The 21,117-nt window shown below is 47.6% G+C and overlaps 1 protein-coding gene across 3 annotated transcripts in view; it reads left to right on the forward strand.

Annotated features, from left to right (window-relative positions):
- VGLL4 (vestigial like family member 4) overlaps nucleotides 1-21,117 on the forward strand; it is a 183,580-nt gene that overhangs the window by 147,088 nt on the left and 15,375 nt on the right. The window contains exon 1 of one of the 3 annotated variants that reach the window (XM_021714561.1): nucleotides 10,288-10,387. The exons of the other annotated variants lie outside the window; for them this stretch is intronic. Coding sequence (XP_021570236.1) covers nucleotides 10,374-10,387 — 14 coding nt within the window. The 5' untranslated portion in view covers nucleotides 10,288-10,373. Of the gene's footprint in view, nucleotides 1-10,287; nucleotides 10,388-21,117 lie in introns of those variants that run through there. 3 annotated transcript variants of the gene reach the window in all.

Below are 21,117 nucleotides of genomic sequence, written 5' to 3' on the forward strand. Positions count from 1 at the left end.
CCAGCAGGTGGAGGCTGCGGTGGCCGGGAGCAGCCACTGCACTCCAGTGTGGGTGACAGAGTGAGACTCCAACTCAAAAAAAAAAAGAAAGTGGGACGAGAACCTTGACAAGGGAGGACTTTTTCCCTAAAGGGAAATGCAGATTAAAGAAGACATGGGTTCTGTGAGAGGATGTTCATTAGTGTGTACAAAGTCACTTTTAAAAATGATACACTAAATTTATTCAGAAGTTGTTGCAACCAAACAGAGGATTTTGCTGTTTTCCTCCTACCCCGGCCTGATCCCTCCAGCATTCTTTCTAGAATGCTGTGTGCATGAAGAGGCTTCTGCTCTGGGCACACAAACTATAGCTGTTTCATATATAGTTATAGTTAGAGGGTTCACTTTTTACTTATTATTTTTAAAATTTTGAGTTAGAGTCTCACTGTTGCCCAGGCTGGAGTGCAGTGGCATGCTCACGGCTACTGCAACCTCGACCTACTGGGCTCAGGTGATCCTTCTGCTTCAGCCTTCCAAGTAGCTGGAACTACAGGCACATGCCATCACGTCCAGCTGATTTTTAAAATTTATTGTAGGGATGAGGTCTTGCCAGGTTGCCCAGGCTGGTCTCAAACCCCTGGGTTTAGGCAAGTCCTCTTGCCTCTGCCTCCCAAAGTGCTAGGATTACAGGCATGTAAAGGGTTAATCTTGACATAGCCTTATGGCATTCCAGACCTCCTCTTGTTGCAATACAAAGCCAGTGTGTCCCTTAATACCTTAATAAAATTGAAGACCAGAAAGATAAATGTTAAGACATTTGCTTAGAAGTGGGTTTTGATGGTTCTTTTCTTTTTCTCTAGTTTCTTGCTTGTAAGGGGATTGCTTGCCTGTGCCCCAGGCAGGTGGAACATGGCAAGATGGTTTATAAGCTCCACGTTGTGTCTAGTGTATTTTTTATCTAATAAATGGCAGTACTGTGTCTCTATCTGCTTTGCCATGTCTTTGGGTTAAACACACACACACACAGACACACATACACTCTTCATTTTGAAATTTCCTCACAGATTGTCTCTGAAGCATAATTTAGAGCACTTAATGTTGTAATAATGTCCTGGGTCTGGCAGTAGCTAGAAACTCTGCCAGACAAGGGAGCCGAATTCTGGATCCAAGCCTCCACAGCCCTGTAAGAGGCAACATGAACTGCAGAATACATGCAAGCACATTTCGCTATCGTCCCCTTCTCCAGCATATTCTACTACCTCTTGCCTGCCCTTCCTTGGAGAGACCTAAGAAATGCAACTAATTTGTAGAAACCAGCTCCAGAAACTGGGTCAAGGCCAAGTGGGAGGAACAAACCAACTCTTATGAGGCCAGGTCACTCTAGAAGCAAGTCTGGGAGCTCAACTCTTATGAGGCCAGGTCATTCTAGAAGCAAGTCTGGGAGCTGAAACCTCAATGCTCCCCTAGATTGTCCATGTCAGTGAACCCAACAAGGAATGGTTGTGGAGTTTTCTAACTTGTTAGAAGTCATTTCCTCAGCTGCATCTGACAGTTGGCGCGCTACCCCTCAACACTGTTCATAGATGATCTCAGAGCACTCTTCCCTCAAGGTGCTCTAAGGAAACAGAAAGCTATTCCCTGGTCAAAGTTTGGCAAGCACTAAACCCAGCCTTCAAGCTCTGCTCCTGCATGTCCACACATTTCAGGCTTTGCAAAGTCCTATGTACAAAAGCATTGTTTAGCTGAGTTTCTCAAATGTAATTGGCCTTAGAATCTGTCAAGGACTGAGTTGAGTTCCCTCAGAATTTCATGTGTTGAGGTCCTGATCCCCATTGTTACTGCTGTTTGTAGATGAGGCCTTTGAAAGGTGATTAGGGCTAATGAGGTCATGAGACTGGGCTCTGGTTCTATGGGATTAGTGCCCTTATAAGAAGAAACAATGGAGAGTTTCCCACCATATACAGACACAGTGAGAAGGCAGCCGTCTGCAAGCCAGGAAGAGAGCCCCCATCAGCCACGATGCATGCTGGCACCCTGATCTTAGCCTTCCGGCTTCCGGAACTATGAGAAAATAAATGTCTGTTGTTTAAACCACCCAGTCTAGGGTATTTTGTTATGGCAGCCTGAGCTGACTAAGGTGGAATCATCCCTTTTTTATAAGATCTAGTATCAATATTCCATGGAGCATACTTGCCTTTCAAATATTTCTTCACAAAATGAGCCTTTTATTTGGCTTCACAAATCTTCTTATCATAAGTTGGTAGACATGTAAAACTTTGGTACTGTAAAGCTTAACTACGAACATGAAGTGGTGTATAATTCCTCTGGAACTGCTGGGCACCATCTTTAAAACCATGACCATGCTTGGGGCTTTCAGGGAAATTCACTGAGGTCAGAGAAATTGAGGAAACTTGAGACCCAGCCCTCCCTTGACCTCATGCCCGCTTATCTCCATCTCTACCTCTCTCCCCTCTGAATCTGTTTCTAGAGAGTAGATTGCTTCTACTGCTGTATCCACTCCCTCGTCCAACTATACCAAAGTTTAAGTGAAACCTTGCTCTCTACTCACTAGTGACCTGCTGGTTGCCAGATTCAGGGAACATGCAAAATCCCTTATTTTTCTTCCTCTTTCCTGAACTTTTTTTTCCCCTGTTCACTTTGTTCCCATGGCCCCATTCTTACTTTCTTTGGTTGGCCACTCCTTGGGATCTTTCAGAGACCATCATTATTGGTGTTCTCCAGGGCTCTGTCCTTCTCATTGGGCACAACCTCCTAATGAAGTCACATGCAGACTCATGGCTCGAATTGTCACTGTAGTTGATGATTTCCAAATCTGTATCTCTAGCTGAAACCTAGCCTTCACACCCACAGACCCGTCTACCTTCTAGGTGTGGTGTGTATACCTCAAATGCAGCACTGTGTCCTGGAATTGATTTTAGGAGCCCCTTCCTTCTTCTTCCAGCACTTTACCAAGTGTATTCCTTGTCATCTGTCTCCGTCTTCAGGACTGGACCAACTCTCTGTTTGCCCTGGAAGTCACCTCCTCCCTCCTTCTACCCATCATCTGTGAATCAGCCTGCTAAATGCTGTCCACGTACCAGGAGGGGACCCCCAATTTTATTTATTTAAAAATTGTGTTTATCTTTACATATTTACACCTCAGTCACCTTCCAAGTACTCTTGGTTTGATGCAATACACTTATTGAGACACTTTTTCCACTGCTCAAAATAGTTTTTGAACTCGTCCGTTTTGATACCCTTTAGTACTTCTGCTGGTTTTTGTTTCACCTTTTCCACAGAATGTTTCCCTTTTTTCATCTGGGAAAACAAAGTCGCTTGGGATGAGATCAGGTCAATAGGGCATGTGGGGCATGGAGGTCATGCTGTTTTTGGTTAAAAAAAAAACTGTGGAACACTCAGCACCATGTGGGCAGGTATGTTGTCCTGGTGGAAGAACCAGTCACCTGTCTACTACAGAAAAATTCTCTGAAGCCAAATGTAGCCTTTCACAACACCACCAGCTGGTACACTGATACCTGTCAGTTCCTAGAACAGTCATATAGCAGGGCAAGCCCTCCCAAAGATAATTTCAGTTTTCGGGGGCCCCCTCATAGTCACTGACCTGGGCCGTAGTTCAGACCGCCATTCGCACAGCATTGCCTTGCCTTGCCGGTCTTTTTGACACATGAGTGTTAGAAGGCAGTTTCTGTAGTATCCGTCTCTGCCTGGAGTCCTTCCTTCCGTGGCGTCAAGCCAGCCCTGCTGAACAGACCCATCTCCATGAACTTCTGCTTTTGGCACTCCTGTGCTCTCGTCCGACTGGGGAATCTGAGCTCTCATGCACATCCTCACACGCTGTTCTGAAAGCCTGCTCCTCTCGGCAAATGGCAAGTCCTCCTGGTTTTTGTTTGTTTTTTGGGGGCTATACATAGTTTTTGTTCTGGGCTTTAAGAGTATCTACCACCCCCACCCGTGCACATTGTGCCCGATAGGTGATATTCTTTGGTCTCTCCTTCCCTTCTGAGTCTCCAGTGTCATTATACCGTCCTTTGTGTCTTTGCAGATCCTTGGTTTAACTTACAAGTGAGAACATGGGGTGTTTGGTTTTCTGTTCCTGAGTTAGTTCACTGATGTTCTGCAGTTCATCCGAGTTGCTGCAAAAGATAGGATTTCATTCTTTTTAATGGCTGAATCGTTTTCCATAGTGTATATGTGCTACATTGTCCTTATCCACTGATCAGTTGATGGGCATCTGGGTTGTTGATTCCACATCTTTGCAGTCGTGAATTGTGCTGCAATGGATATGCAGGTGAGGGTGTCTTTTTTATATAACGCCCTCTGTTTCTTAGGGTAGATACTCCTGTTTTGAGACCAGTGCTTCATACACTTTGTGCTATGATTGTGTGTCCATCTATCTGTCCCCTCCCTGAGACTGCAGGCTGCAGTAGGCGAGTAGCTGAGTCTTGCTCAGCTCTGTAGCACTCTACCCAACACAGGGCCTGACACTCGCGAGGTGCTGAGTAAATGTATGAATGAAAAAGGAGTCACTAGGAGAGCACTGTCCAAACAACCTTCCCTTTGACTGGGTTGGATTTTAAGAATCATTTTCAAGCACATAGTACGCCACTTAGTGTAATTCCATTTTCTCTTGTAGCCCTGGTGTTTATTTCTGCACACGCTGGCACAGAGAGAGTCCCACTGCCCTCCTCCCCCACAGAGCTCTCCAAAACAGAAAGAGGAAAACAACCTAGGACCTGGCAGATGCCCAGTTTTCAGTCTGTATCACTAACCCTTCTTGTGATGCTTGTTTCGGATCAAATGATCTTATCCCAATCTTGGCTCTGAGTAATATGCCTTCAGAGTTTATTGGATGAATGAAATGATTTTTTTTTTCACTCCTCTGTTTATATTTCTTTTTAATGTGCCTGGCTGCCATCCAAGTGTGAACATAAGGTAAGGTATATGGAAATGAGAAATTCAGTACAGTTGGGTGAGTCTCACCGGGATGAGAGGTGGCCAGACATTTATTCTGGGTGAAAATGAACCCAAAGAGTGGATTTGCACTAATTGTATTAGAAAAGCAAACACATCTCTGCCCAAGTGTGTACTGCTTCTTGTGCTTTTCAGACTTGTCCAAAAAGTTCTCAGAGGCAAAGTGTTTTTCAACTATTTTTAATAGATCCGTTGTTGTGTTTGCTTTATTTTTGTGTGATAGCTTTGTGCTGGCATCACTAATAGCCTCCCCGCTGTGTTGGTTTTGAATGACACTATGTCATTTTGTATGAGGCTGTTAGCCTTTGAGCAAGTTCTGTCAAGTGCTATAAACACAAACACTCCACTCCTCTAGGAACTGGCCATCCAGCATGTCACTACCTCGGTAATAGAGCATTGTTGGGAGGAGCTGCAAGCCATACAGCTTCTCGATCAACAGGGATCTCTCAAGAGCCAATTTGGAGGACATTGCTGAGTGTGTCTGAAAGCTCTGGCTCTGGCTCCTCGTTGACTATAGGATAAAAGCCAAGTTCTTCAAGGATTTTGGTGATCTGGTCCCAAACTCCCTTTCTCAGTGGTATTTCTCAGAAGATGGCCTCTGTAGGCTTTTGTTGAAAGCTTCCTGAACATGGTTAAATTTTTTTTTTTTTTTGAGTTGGTGTCTTACTCTGTTGCCTAGGCTGGAGTGCTGTGGCACACTCACGGCCACCCCGGCATCGACCTGCTGGGCTCTGGCGATCCTTCTTCCTCACTGCCAATGCCCAGCTAACTTTTTTTTTTTAATTGTAAAGATGATGTCTAACCAAGTTGCCCGGACTGGTCTTGAACCTGCAGCCTCAGGCAATCTACTCACCTCGGCCTCCCAAAGTGCTAGGATTATAGGCTGAGCCACCGAGTCCAGCTCATGGTTAAATTTTAAAAGAAGTTACTCAAACCCCTGCTATTCCTCACCTGGAGGCTGGCTACGCAGAGTTGCCTGTGTGAGAAGCAGCTCTCACACAATTCAGGGCCAGAAGTTTGGGTTGTCCGACCTCCCTTGTGACTTTCATTTTGAGGCTAATATTTGAAACCAATGCTTTTGTTGTCAGCGGCAGCTTAGTATGTATGTCAGGCCCATCTCCATCACAAAGGTTCTTCCTTATATTCCTGTGTGGGCTCTTGGGGAAGACTATTTGAGGGTGCCCAACAAAGTGATTGTCGCATAGTTGTCCCTGGGTGTTCCTGAGGGATTGCCTTCAGGACCCCTGCAGGCCCCAAAATCTGAGGATGCTCAAGTCCTTAATGTACATGCAATCTCTGAGATCCTCCCATATACTTTAAATCACCTGCAGATTACTGACACTACCTAATAAAATATAAATGCTGTGTAAACAGTTGTTGTGCTGTATTGTTTAAGGAATAATGACCAAAAAACAGTCTGCACATGTTCAGTACAGATGCTAACTACATTTTCAAATCCTGGTTGGTTGGATCCAAGGATGTGGAATTTGCGGATATGGTGGGCCATGTGTCACACATCACTTGGACTTTATGCCAGATCATTCTACACATTCCATTCAGATTTGGTGGTCATCTGCTCTTTCGTTCTTTCTACCCCATACCCCCCTGCCCACAGACACTTTTTATTGTGGAGACGGCTCAGCTCTACAAGAAGCATCGAAGGACTAGTACAGTGGCCACCCACATATCCTTCCCTAGATTCATCAGGTGTTAACGTTTGGCCACATTTGCTGTTTCTTTCTTTCATATATATGTAGACAATAATATGGTCTCACATGTAATACCTATTCATATTCAATAATGCCCTTTATATAGATGCTCACAAGACAACTTTCACATCATTTTGGGGTTGAAAATGTGTTTCTCCTCAGAACAGGAATGCTATTTTTCATAATCTGCTTTTACCTTTTCCATTATAATTCTAATCTCTGATTTATAAAAGACTATGTCTGGTTGATCAGAGTTTATTCTAACAAAACCCACAGTGTTCTAACTGGTATTGCTTGCTGTAGCCATACTCAGGTACATCCAGGCACATCTAAGGTCTTGTTTGCAAAAATCACCTGGGTCTAAAATAACTCAGGTAGTGCAGGTGAAGATGCAAATTGGGCTGGACGTCTAATTGATGCTGTACTCCGGTGGGCTACTTGACACTGGGATGTGGTTAAGAAATCTGCAGACTGGCAATTTTTTGCCCCCACCTGAGGGTCATCAAGACATACCCAAGGGGGAGGCTGCTTGTCCATCCACCCTGGGAGGGGTGATGGTGCATGTGTGTGTGACTGCTCTGTGCTAGGAGGAAGGAATTCAGAAAGAGGTGACAGGGACAGTGAGGGAACAGTTGAAGAGGGAGGCAGAAGATTGAAAACACGATGGCTGAGATGTAGGGAATGAATGAAACACCTTATGCCTCCTCTAAGATCAAGTAACTTACTTTTCATAAAATGTTATCCCTGCCCCAGAGGCTCATCTCCGTCTGGCTAATGCTTTTTTAAAAAACCCAGTTTCTTCACTTATTCATGGCAGAGATAGCACATTCCCCTGTTCCTCTTCCTCCCCAAACCTGCAAAACCTAAACACATGGCTCCTGTGAGAGATTCTCCCCAATTTTTTACTTACAAGTAATTTATTTGAAGTTCAGAATAATTTCTAGACTGAAAACTGGTAGTATTTATGCATGTGTGTTGGGGGCCTCTCGCAGTTTTAGCAGCACATTCACTATATAATAAAAGTGATCTCAGAATGTTTGACTTGACGTTAGCAACTCCTTAAGGGAGCTGTGATTGGGGGGAGGGGATATATACAGGACCCAAGCAGGTGACTGACTGGTGAGACTTGGGGCCAGTGACAGTGGGGGTTCCCTCGTGCTGGGAGGGGGCAGAAGACAGGCTCCGGTGAGAGGCAGAACACAGAATTGACCGCTGGGGTGCCTCTACCTCCTGCGGCCCAGCCCAGATTCCTGGAACACTTCATTTTTCCAAACGAATAAGGATTGGTTGTCAAACTCTTCTTTCATTTCCAAGAAGTATCACAGTATCTTTCCAATAAATTCCTCCTTTTTTTCTTAAGCTAGCAAGGCTTGTTTTACGTCGCTTGTAACCAAAAGAACTTGTAAACAGATACAGATATTTGGGTTGTTTACAATGTTTTACTATCATTTGCAGAACTTCTTTGAATATCTCCATCCTTGTTGGTAGCTCATATTTCCCACTTTTCTAGCAGTGGAATTTCTGGGTCAGAGGGCATCCATTTCTATTTTCGCCTGTGTACTCTGCCAGCTTGGGCTCTAACTGTACGCATCTGCCTCTGTCTCGGCTTCATCCCAAGGGTGACTGCTAACCATTTATCCGATATTTGCAAGTTTCCTAGGGGGAAACGTTGTCATTGGGTTAACTTAAATTTTTTTTTTTTCACTGTTACTAGAGAACTCTTTTCATGTGCTTATTGGCAAGTTGTTTTTCTTCTCTTGTGACTATGCTGTTTATATTTGTCATTAAAAAAATTAGTGTTCATCTTCATTCTGTTGATATGTTACAGCTCCTCATATTAAAGGTCTTCTGTCAGTTGTGTTAGAAAAATAACTAATGTTATGTTTGCCTTTTAACATTATTTACTGTGTTTTTGAAATATAGCTTATTTGGGTATGGTCAAATTACTAAATCTTTTCTTTACTAGAAAGGCTTCTAAAATGTTCTAGAAAGGACTGAAGTGGATCAGGTGACAGCTTGTGTCTTGATGATGGGACAATTGTCTATGTGTAATCTGAGTTCACTGTGGAGTAGAGAGAAGTTTATTTGTGTAATCACTTCACTAGTTCATCTACCCAAATGTTTCCTGAAGGCCTACTGTGTTGTAGGCACTTGGGAAGGTGTGAGCCTGGGAGCCAGGGAGTCCGCCCTGGGTAAAAGAGGAACTTAACTGGGCTGCAAGTTTTTGGCCATGATGGTAGGGCGGAGCCAAGGGGGCTCTGGCCACAGTCCCCAGAGGCAGGGCTGGAATGGGGGTGCCATCATCCCGATGAAGATGTGGGAGGCCAGCCCCAGGTCCCCTGGGTTGGGCTCTTTTTCTTCTCTTTCCCTCTCAAGGACATTTCTCACCATCACATTGAGCTTTGAGAGTATTTGTTTAATAGTCTCTTGTTGGGTACCATGATTAAGCTCTCAAATCGAAAAATTTTAAATTCTGTTTTTATTTAACCGTTTTACCAGATGTTTCCTGTGGCTTGACAGATGTACCATTTACTAGAAAGTTACACTCCTGAGATTTCACATGTTATGGACACTGTTGCTATGGGTGATGATTCTGTCCGGGCAGGATTTGGAAGGCAACTTTCACATCATTTTGAGGTTGAAGATGTGTTTTTTCCCCTCAGAACAGAAATGCTGTTTTTCCTAGTTCACTTTTATCCTTTCTGTTAGAATTCTAATCTCTGGTTTATAAAAGGCTATCACTGGTTGATCAGAGTTTATTCCAGTAAATACCACAGTGCTTAGACTGGTATTGCTTTCTGGAAGCAGCCACGCTCAGGTACATCTAGGCACAATAAGGTATTGATGGTAAAACCCACCTGGGTCTAAAAGAACTCAGGTAGTGGGCATGAATGTGAAACTTCCACTCCGGTGACGGCTTCAACTGGGCTGCACATCTATCTCATTGACACTCCACTCCCGTGGGCTGATGGACGCTGGGATCCAGCGTGACGTAAGAAGTCTTTGCAGCCACCTAAAGCTCATGAGATGAAGCCAGGGTGGCTGGGGTGCCTTCACCTTCCCAGCACTTGCAGTCAGCATTTCTGGGCTGACGGAGTCCTAACAGAAATCCTGGGATTCTGCTGGAGGGAGGAAGGCAGAAGGAAGTTGCTTCCTCCAGTACACAAGTGAGAGGAAAAAAGAGGGGGTTTCTGACGTTCCTTCTTGTAGCAGTGCTGTGAAGTTGCATGCATCTTTCCTCCGGAGCTCATGCTACCTTGGTCTCCTGTATTTTGTTTAGCCTTATTTTGGAGTTTTATGAAACCCTCATGCTATGGAGTATGGAGAAACAAAGAAAGAGGAAATCGCATGCTATAATCCTGACAGCAGATCTATTTTCTCACCAATGGAACGGCAATGATGCATGTAACGTTTTGGCAAGACACCCTCTGTAAACAAACCCTCCCGGGAGTTCCTAACCTATCCCAGGACCCATAGGAAACTTCTCTTGCGGCGGCGGTGGGGGCCGGGGCCGGGGCCGGGGCCGGGGCCGGGGCGGCGGGCCCCTTACCTCTCGCAACCCTCCTTTCGGGGGACTTTTATTCTGACAGGCGCGCCGCCCATCCAGTTTTGTGCCTGGGACTGCCTGCCAAGTTTGTGAGGCCCAAGGCTTTCTTGTGGGAGGACGCGGGGCTGTCTTCATGCTCTTTGGCAATGATTAAAGTGAGGTTAGTACCAAGAACCCTTTCATTTTATTCCCTTCTCCTTGCTTTTTCAAACCAGATGGCAACCCTGTATTTTCAGCTGTAATTGATCTAAGCTACGAGGCAGCAAGTGCCGGAGAGGTGGCGTCGTTTTTGCGCAGAGGGCGCAGCCGTGATTTTCCCTCCCGTCCCCCTGCCGCCTCCCCCGCGGCGGCTCGGCCCGATCCTCGCCGGTGCGGTTCCGCGAAGAGGGGACGGCGAGGGCGAGGGCGAGGGCGGCGGCGGCGCCAGCCACGTGCCGCACGCGGGCGCCGCGAGGGTTAACGCACCCCGGCGGCCGCCTCCCTCCCTCCCTCCCTGGCCTCCCTCCCTGGCCTCCCTCCCTCCCTCGCGGGCGGGCAGGGCCGGCCTCGCGCCGGGCCGGCCTGCCGTCACGTGGCGCCTCTGGGCAGGGTGCGCGGCCGGCGGCGGCGGGAGTGCAGGGCGCTGCGGCTTCCTGCTCAGGCCGCTCCAGGCGCGCCTCCGAGAGGGCCGCCTCGGGCCTCGCCCTTGTTCTCCGGGAAGACTGCGAGGCAGGCAGGGGCCTTGGCCACGGTGGAAGCCTGGGGGTTCTGACCCCCGCCCTTCGGCCGCTTCCCTCCACGGGCGTCTTCCTCTGTCGGTCGCCTTCCTTCGAGTGCAGGAGCGGTGAGAGACCGGGCGGTCGTCGCGTGGAACGCGGAACGAATGCTTTGGCGTCCTTCCCCCTCGCCGGTAAGGTAGCTCCGCAGAGCAGCCTGCCCTCCCACCCTTTCTTCCTCTCCTTGCTCCCAGCGCAGCTGAGTTTGAAACGAGAGCGGAAGTCCGTGACCCCTCAGGAGCCGGGTGTTCCCGGTGCGCTCACCTGCCTGCACAGGTGGGGACAGCCAGGTTTGGGTGTCATCATTCGAGAAAGGCACCTTCCGGCCACTATGGAGGAGTTGCAGATTGAAGACGATCTGTGAAGGATCATGTGCGTGCAGAGCCACGTGTACAAACGTCACACAGATGGTAGCTCTTCCGTTATTAACATTAGCCATCCTCGGGTGGCTTGAAGCAATTTTTAAAGGCTCGTAGTGAGAAATGGGAACCACAAATATGTAGCCTGTACGTCTCCCAAATGCTCACTGTTGATGGCACCATCATTGACTGCAGTCAGACCCTGTGCGTGCCTGAGTTTGCTGGACTTAGCGAGTTGGGTGGTGCATGCTGTCTATTTAATTTTTATGTCAAATGTTTACATCACTCATGAGCATTTCTCTCATGAGCCACTTGGCCTGTTTGCATAATGGCTCACAATTTCGGCTGTCGCTGTGGCCCAGACCCATCATTTTGGAAAACTCATTTTTCCTCCCGTCGAGAGGGCCAAGCATGGAAATGAAAATGCGTCCTGTAGTTCCAGCCTCCTTGAATCCCAGTGATTTGTTGAAAATTAAACATAGAATTACCATCTGATGCAGCAGTTCATTTACAGGTATACACACGGAATAACTGAAAGCAGGGACTCTTAACAGACAGTTGCACACCCATGCTTTTAGCATCATTGTTCATATACAATAGCCAAAAGCTGGAAGCCACCCAGGTGTCCATCGATGGACGCGTGGGTAAACGAAGTGTGGTCTGTACATACAACGGAGTACTAGTCAGCCTTGAAAAGGAAAAGTTCCGACACATGGCGCCACATGGTGAACTGCTAAGCGAAATGAGCCAGTCATAAAGGGACAAATACTGTACAATTCCGCCTTTATGAGGTACTTGGAGAAGTGCGAATTGTAGGCATAGAAAGCAGAGGCCAGGATTGTAACCCCAGTGCTTTGGGAGGGCCACTTGAGCCTAGGAATTCAAGACCAGCCTGGGCAACACGAAGAGATCCTGTCTCTACAAAAAAAGTTAAAAATTAGGTGGCACGCCCTTAGTCCTACCTGCTGGAGAGGCTGAGGCGGGAGGATCACTTGGGCCCAGGAAGTAGAGGCTGCAGTGAGCTATGATTGCACCACTGCACTTCATCCTAGATGACAGAGTGAGACCCTGTCCCCCCAAAAAAGCAAAAGAGAAAGTAGAATGGCAGTTGCCAGGGGATGGCGGAAACAGGAAATGGGGAGTTAGCGTTTAATAGGTGCAGAGTTTTAGCTGGGAAGAGGAAAACGTTTTGGAGATGGAGGTGATGATGGCTGCACGACATCTGCATGTTCTTAATGCCCCTGAATGATACAGGTAAGATGGTGAATTTCATGTTATGTACACATGTGATACTTTACACAGTAAAGATAAACAAACTACGACTGATGATGATCTTCCATCCAACTGAATAAACATGAATGAGTCTACCGTGTGCCTTAATCCTTGATACTCAGCAAAGCAGAGGCAAGCAGATTAGAGGACAGAGGTTCAGCTTTCCCGCCATAGGAGGACATTTGGTACCTAATAATCGAGAGTTGCAGTGTGATGACTCTTGGGGTTGGTCATTTTAAAGAGTAGTTAAGGTTAATAATTACCATTTGGCTTTGTAAGCCCTTGTAAAAAGAAAAGGTGCGTGGCCCTTTTCTTGGTGCCCTGGGGGATGATACTTGTGGACTAGAGCCATCAGCTCAAGAGTTTAGGGGAAGAGATGCCACTTCAGTGCTAAACAGGGCGCATTCCCCGAAGCTTCCTTTTTCCCTCCTTTCCTTTCAGGCTTCCAGGTTGGGATTAAATATGATTTTAATCCTTTGCACTGAGACATCTTGTGTATCACCTCCCAGCAACTCGATTGCACTTTTTTACAAAATAGTGAAAAATCACTTTATATTAAATAGTATAGTGTTGGGACCATTATTTTGTTGTAATGATACTTGACTTATAATAGAATTTTGTACATTGAGGAACCTAATTATGACAAAAACTCAAAAATTTATATCTTATATTTTTCTAACATGTGGTAACATGTGAAAACAGTCACTGACATGCATTGAAGGTTTATTGATACATGTTGCAATAGTAATTTCTTTGATGTCTACCACCTGGTGTTTTTCTATTCAAATAGACAATACAGGCTCGTTTTCTTCCTCCCACATTAATAATACGTAATTTATTGTCTAGTATGTTCAAAGAAGATGTGGAAGGGTGCACTCGAGATTTCTGAAAACCACATCTCAACTGATCAATCACATCTCAGCATATATTCCATCTTTTATTTGCTTGTTCGTGCATTTGAATGGAGAACTTCAAGGAAGCATACATTTTTTTAAAAAAACTGTATTTGCGTAAATTTGTCCTGTATAATCACCAGCAATCTCTTGATGTGCCCTGAGAGAAGATATCTGAGTGGTTTGTTAGATTTAGGATTTTGTGCAAAGGGTTAAGAGCCAGGGGATTGCTCAATGCAATTTTGTAACTCAAAGAAAAATGAAATAGACCATCAGCACTGTTTTTCCCAGGTGCCTTGGGAACTTCGCTTTAAGAATAAAGGAGATTGAGTTGTTATTAGGCTGTAGCCGCCAATATAGCAGTAGTATTTCTAAGCACCTGGAGGTCCTCCGATTAATCTTTCCTTTAAGTGATTTAACTCTTGTTCCTATAATGCAATCTATTGTATTCTAAAGAACAGTTATTTTTGTTGTTTTTTTTTTAAGAAGAATTTTTTTTTTTTGAGTTGGAGGCACTCCATCGCCCAGGCTGGAGTGTAGTGGCGCACACTCACAGCCACCCCAGGATTGCCCTGCTGGGATCTGGTGATCCTTCCGCCTCAGGCTACCAAGTAGCTGGAACTACAGGCACATGCTACTATGCCCGGCTTTTTAATTATTATTTATTGTAGAGACAAGGTCTCACCAAGTTGCCTAGGCGGGTCTCGAACCTGCGGGCTCAGGCAATTGCCTCGCCTTGGCCTCCCAAAGTGCTGGGGTTACAGGCTGAGCCACCGAGTCTGGCCAGGAACAATCTATGTTTTTTAAAGTTAGCATTTCCCCCAAGGTTTTAGAAAGATGGAGCTCCTCCCGGACTGCCTGGATGCTCAGATGCAATTCATGTTGAGAATTAATACTACTCATTTGCTCTGAGATTGACAGTCCTAAGTTCCTTTATTTTTATTCCATTTAATAATTTATAGTGTATTCCTCGAGATCTTTTTCTTTTAAAGCAGGATTTACTGAGAGGACAGAAAAGCTCCCGGAGCGGGAGGGGACCCCAAGGGTTGCCCAAGATCCTTTTTTAGATGAATATCTAATCACTTCATATACTCAGTACTTTCTAAACTCCTTAGTGTAGTTGTGCAGTAATTTAACTCATTCTTTTGTTTGTAGTTTCTGAAATCATTCACGGTAGGTGGATGACTTTAAAAGAAAATTCACCTCTCTGAATTTTTTTGTTGTTGTTAGTAAATGTATGGGATCTGAGGTTTTCCTCGAGTATGGAGAGTTCCATGAAATAGTTTGGAGCAGGTTACTGCTGACCTCGGGGCTGGACCCATGGAAGGTGGCTGGCGTTTGGCATAGGTGCACGTGGGGAGCAGGGGACTGCCACACACCAAATGGCACAGAAGGAAGTTTGATGGTTAGTCTCAGATGGGCATGCATGCACGGTGCAGATATGTGTGGGAACTCATTTGTGCCTGCTCTTTGGTCAGTGTGGGGTCATAAAGCTGAATTAAAAGGAAAAGAAAGAGACTTCAGGCTACCACACACTATACAATGGGGTGGTGGTAACCACGGGCGCCTTGGATTGTTTTGTTGGGAGTACAGTTCTAGTGACTACAGGTCTTGGGATAATCCTGACGTTGCGAGCTCAGTGGATCTTGGTTTTTGCTGTTAGATCGTACGCCTTGCTTTTTGTTTCAGAAGGGAATGAATCCTTTCCTGTGTGCTGTGTTCCATAAGCCACCTCTGGAGTATTAGGAGTGGCCCTAGGTACCCTCCTAAAGATAAGTCCTCCATTGCAGAGCATGCAGCGAGGTGACAGGGTGGATAAGGGGCTTGGAGTCGAGTGATTTGAAGGAATTTTTGTTGGTTGGCAAGAAGTTTTGGTATGGTAGGGCTGACATAGAAACAGCTTTCCAGTAGTTGGAAGAGGAAATATAATTCATTGTCTTTTTTCCAAAGAGACAAATAACAGTATTGGAAGGCAGATTTCTTCATTATGCAGAACTTCAGATGCTAGCTTTTAGCCAAGCGAGGGGGCACAGGAGGAAAGACAGGGCCATCCTGGGCGTGTCTGAGGAGCTGCTGGGTGATCCTGGAAGGTGGCTGGGATTCTGCATCTCGCTCCCATCGGCACATCATTTTATCGTGAAGGCTTTCCCTCTGAGCAGGACAGCACATCCGGTCTTTTCACTAAACACTTTTATACTATTTTCCTGCGATTTGCTGCGTAATGTGGAGTAAAAACTAAGAGCGCGCTTTAGAGACTGTGAGTGGAATTATGAACAATGACACAGTGCCAGCTGGAAGAGTGGACGAGGGATGCCACCCAGGGTGTTCTCAGACCCTTGGTTTCTGGTGGGTTCACAGTCATGGGGTCGTCCTCCTGGGGTTTCCCAAGCCACACGCTTCATATGTTCCTTTGTCTTATTCAAACCTGTGGGTGCTGGTTTCCCCTAAGAACGTATTTGTTTTTTTCGTTGCCTCATCTGTAAAATAGTTGTGTGCCAGGCACTGTTCTAGACACTGACTTCTGGAAACATCTGAGCAAGTCACTTTTCCTGTTTGTTTCACCCCAGGTGTGTCTAGAGGGAGCGCTTGCGTCTCCTCTCCTGGTCTGGAGTTGGCGGGCAGCCTCCACCTGTGCCTTCCTCCACCCACTATCTGGGGCAGCAGGCCCTGTCCCCCACTCTGCCACCACAGGAGGGTTCTGCCAGGAGACCTCGGGGTCACGTGGAAGGCGTGGCGTGGACAGAGCAGCAGCGAGAGCTGGGCTTGGGCCTGTCTTGGTGGTCAGATCCCTGTCTTCACTCCTTTCTCTGGTCTCACCCCATCTGTCCCAAGTAGACCCTGAAGACAGCAAGGCAGAAGACAGCATTTCGATGCCTTTGCTGCTGGGCAGAGAGATGGATGGTCTTTCCTAGGGCTCTGTCCACCTCAGACATTGCAACTCAGGTTCAGAAGGAAAAATACAATTTTTCCTGTTCCTTTTATGATACAGTGCCTCTGTTTAATACCAAACAGATGACAGTGATTGTATTTTTTGGTATCATTCATTGAGAGAATGCATCATGACAAAAACTCCCAACAAATTTAGTGGCACTAGGAATTTTAAATTAATTTATATTTTATTAATCTCAACAGCGTCTCCATTCATTTTGAAAACTCTAATGTCCATGTGTGGGACACATGATCTGTTTCATCTGTAAATGATACTTGGTGTGCACATGGGTTCCTGCCTCATTTGAATTAAGCTCCCGGGGGTCTCAGCCTGTTGGTGGGGACCCCCTGCTTCTATGGCAACAACTGGGAGCCTGGGGGCATATGAGGTGCTTTACCAGTCATGTTTTCAGCATCGACCTGGCTTTCAAACTCTAGTATTTCCTGAGAAAACTAAAGCTAATAATGGAAAACACATGCAGACAGTTCTAGTCAAAGACAATGGGCACCTTACTTACACAGAGCTGAGCTATTCAGAGGCGTGTTGAGTCTCTGGGCAGTCTGGAAGGGCTCCGCTCTCCTGGCTGGCATTTCTGTGAGGCTTGTCTCTCCAGGCAGCAGATCTAGGAGACCCTTACACCTTCCCAGGCAAGTCAACTCTGTGGTGCTCAGAATCTTTGCTGCCTTGTGGCCCACCGAGCCACCTGGGGAGAAGGGAGAGGTAGGGACCAGCAGCAGCAGCAGGCAGTGCCCTCCAGGGAGTGACCCCAGGGCGCGCAAAGGAAGGACATGGAAGCTGTAGGGAACTGAGCCAGGAACAGGAGAAGCTGAGCCATCTGAGACGCGGCACAGATCATGGGCCCGTCCTGGAGGCCAGTGATCTCCATCCCATCTGGAGAGGACGTTTATGACAAAGATCCCGTGTCACCGTGTTTCAGGTGGAGAGAGATGGATGGTCTTTCCGAGGGCTTTGCCTAAAATCGTGTTAGGGTTAGTTTTCTTTCTTAAGGCTCACACAGCAGTTATCTCGAAGCTTTCTTTCCGTGACTGCCGCCGATGTAGTTCAGACTGAGGCTGTGCACTGGTCAGGCTTCTGGAGTGTCCTCCGTCCCTCGCGAGGCTCTGCAGAACCATCACGTTCAAGGAGAGGAGAGACCCGCTTTGCCTCTGGGGCCCCTTCCAGCCTCACGGAGAGATACAGGCAGCCTCACACAAGACGCACACTAGGCTGAACTGACAGAGGGGTTGTGGGAAGTCGGGGGGAAGCTAGAGTCATCTTGAAGGCTGGAGAGTCTGTGGAGATGCTGGTTATGCTAATTTAATGACTCTCACTCTTGAGGGTGCTTTGATGGGAAACCCTTGACACAGAGGCCAAGTGGACAAGCAAACAGCAGAAACGCCGCTTGGATGCGTACTTCCTTCTGGCGTATTCAGTATTGCTGCTTTTCCCTCTAGCACCGTAGACATGAGCTACCACTACCTTTGAAACCCTCGTGGGTAGTTGCAGCAAAGGAAGGACCGGCCTGATAGAGCGTCTGCTCTGCATGGCCCCGGGCAGATCCCTTCGCCTCTTGCCTTGCCTTCCTCTGTGGAACATGGGAATGATGGTGGGTACCTCAGAGGCCTGGCACGCACACTGAACGAGAGGAGGTGGTCGTACCCCCAGCGAGCTGTGGTCTCGGGCATTGTCCATCACTGGGCTCGTTAATGCAGGGATGATGAGATCTGTGGCCACCCCAAATGCTGCAGAGCCCCAAGTGTTTTTGAATGGCAGCTTGGCTGACAGACTTCGTCCATCTTGTACAGTGGGGCTGGCTTCCCTGGCTTTCCTGAATCACACTGGGTGGTGGCCGGGGGCAGCTTGTCCTCCAGCCTCTCACTGGTAGACCGTGGCCAACCTGGCCTCACACACTGGTCTTTGCTCAGGTTGTCATTTCTTGGTACTTTTGAAATATGCCTCAGAGCAGCAGACGTGCATGACAGGTTCCTGAGGTTCAGTGGATCAGGGACCTCTCTTTAAATATCCAGAGGGAGCTTTAACCCTTTGAGGATTAATCATAGAGAAGGCAGGAGGAACACGGGTGTGGGAAGTATCTAAAGATACATAAAGCAGGGGGGTGGGGAGGCCTGGGAAGCTGTATTAGTGTGCTAGGGCTGCTGAAACATGGGATACAACTGATGGCTTTGGGAAACAGGAGCGGATGGTCTCCCAGTCCTAGAGGCTGGAAGGCTGAGGCCAAAGGTTCCATGTGGTTGGTTCCTCCGAGGGCTGTGAAGGGGGTCTGACCCAGACTTCTGGTCACTGCTGGGAGCCTCCAGTGTTCCTTGGCGTGTAGACCCTCCTTCCCATGTCTTTACATCATCTTCCCTGTGTGTGTCCATCGCTTGATTCACATTTCCCGTTTTATATACTACGGCACGATTTGTATTGGAATGGGACGCGTCCTAATGACCTTGTCGTGTCTGATCACGTGTAAAGACCCTGTTTTTCCAAATAAGTCAGCATGCAGGGACACTAGGGGTTAGGACTTCAACATCTTGGTGGGGCACAGTTCAACCCATGACAGAGGCGAGAGACGGTTCACAGAGGAAACGGCCGATAAGTGGATGAAGGGTGCTCAGCTATGCTGGTCATGGCAGAAATGCAAATTAAAACAATGAGAAGGAGGGATGCTATGGCACGAGCATGGCAGGCATCCACAGGCTGCCAAGGCCTAGTGCCGCCAAGGATGCCCACCGGCAGCTACCGCTGCAGCCACTGCCGGCAGAGGGAGAGCAAAGTGGAGGGCCCCTCGGCAAGGGTTTTTGGCCACATCTGCTGAAGTCTCAAAGGCGGTGTCCTCTGTAGCCCAGCTGCGTTACCTGTAAATGTCTACCCAAAGGAAAATCAGGCCCTGGGAGCCATGTGACAGTGTGTGTCCTGCAGGGCTGTTTCATAACGAATGGCCGGAGAGGAGCCTGGTTCTGTCCCTCTCCGGCCATTCCTTATGATGAACAGGATCCTGAAGTGTGTGCGTTCCCAGGAGGAGGGCACCAAGCAGGTGAACAACCCGCACAAGCGAGGCCTGGAGGTCGGAGCAAAGGGAGGCGCCAGCGCCGCGGGGAAAGGTGTGTGGGACCAGACACACCACCGTGTGGCCCCAGGCTGGAAGTGGAGCCTGGGCGGGTGTTGTGTACAGACGTAGTCCTGTGTGGCCAACACGGAGAGGAAGAGGCACTGGGGGAAAGGGAGGGGGTGGGGCTGGAGGGCCTGACACAGAGACGTCCCGTGTCTGCTGTGTCAGCGCCAGAGGAAAGAAAAGGCCCAAAGCAATGTGGCCATCGGTTTCGCTTGTTAGTTCTGGGTAGCAGGTGCACAGGTCTTTGTGTTTTCCACTCTCTCGGAAAAGGTAGAGAGGACAGGCCTTTGAGCAGCCACGTGTAAATATCCAGCCTTGCGTTGCACTTGTTTTGTAGATGTACAAGAGTTACTGAACCTCTCTGAACCTCGCTTTTCTCAACTGTAAAATGGGGGTGATGATACTTTGTTGTCATAGTGAATTTAGTGAGGTAATAAGGTCTAGCATATGGTCAGATATGTACCATTCAATGTATGATAGTTGGTGATAATAAAGATAGCTACTGTAAATTATTCACTTAGAAGATTCCCTAACTCTTTCTGGGGGGGGAGGAGGTGTCTCACTCTGTCACCCAGACTGGAGTACAGCAGCATGGGTCACAGCTCACTGTAGCCTCGGCTTCCAGGGCTCAGGCAGTCCTTCTGCCTCAGTCTCCCAAGTAGCTGTTGGGACTACAGGCGTGCGCCACAACACCTAGCAGATTTTCTCTTTTTTTTTGTAGAGATAAGACCTCACCGTGTTTCCTAGACTGATCTTGAACTCTTGAACCCAAGCATTCTTCCCGCCTCGGCCTCTCCAACTGCTGGGATTACTACACTCCAGTCTGGTAGTCACTGCACCTAGCTGATTCCCCAACTCTTAATGCAGTCAGCTTTTGGACACTGCACTCTAAAAGGAATGTTCTCATGATGTATGCCTCCCACCCAGGGACTGCAGGTGACAGATGGAGCAACTGAGGCATGTGCTGCTTAGTTCCATGAAGTTGATTTTTGAAATCAGAACCAGCAAAAAGAGGGGCACTATCTTTGTGGGCAGTTCCTGGTGAAAATGCTATGTGGGTGAACTGATGTAGCAGCAGTTCACGCTCGTGTCTGTTTCCCTTGACTCACTCTTGATCATGAAGTGATGTTAAGCTATGGTGGTGGTTGCTGTACCCACAGTTGAAGGCCAAGACAGCGTCTTCCCGTGCCCCTGCTGACAGGGACATGCCCGCCGTTGGAGCAGAGTGCCTCAGGGCCGCCTGTGTCCTTGGGACTGCCTGAATGCCAGTATTTCCCAGCCTTTTTCTGCCCGTGATGCTCCTTACCATGTCGTACCCAGGAGGGTGTCTCGCCTCACCTCTCGCCACCTCTGCATGCGGACGTCATCTTTACCCTGGCCTTTCTTGGCAACCACCACCCCCACTTCCTGTCTAAAATTGGAACAGAGAAGTGACGTGGCTTGACCAGGATGTCTTGGGGACACACCCAAGCACCTTCTTGCTTGGCTGGAAAACAGTGAGTTCTCCTGGTAACAGGAAGAGAGAAGCAGCGGGGTGGTGCATGCATATCCCCCCCCCCCCGTG

This window comes from Carlito syrichta, unplaced genomic scaffold (assembly GCF_000164805.1).
Source record: "Carlito syrichta isolate Samal-C Ts95f unplaced genomic scaffold, Tarsius_syrichta-2.0.1 Scaffold305672, whole genome shotgun sequence".
Taxonomy (NCBI): domain Eukaryota; kingdom Metazoa; phylum Chordata; class Mammalia; order Primates; family Tarsiidae; genus Carlito; species Carlito syrichta.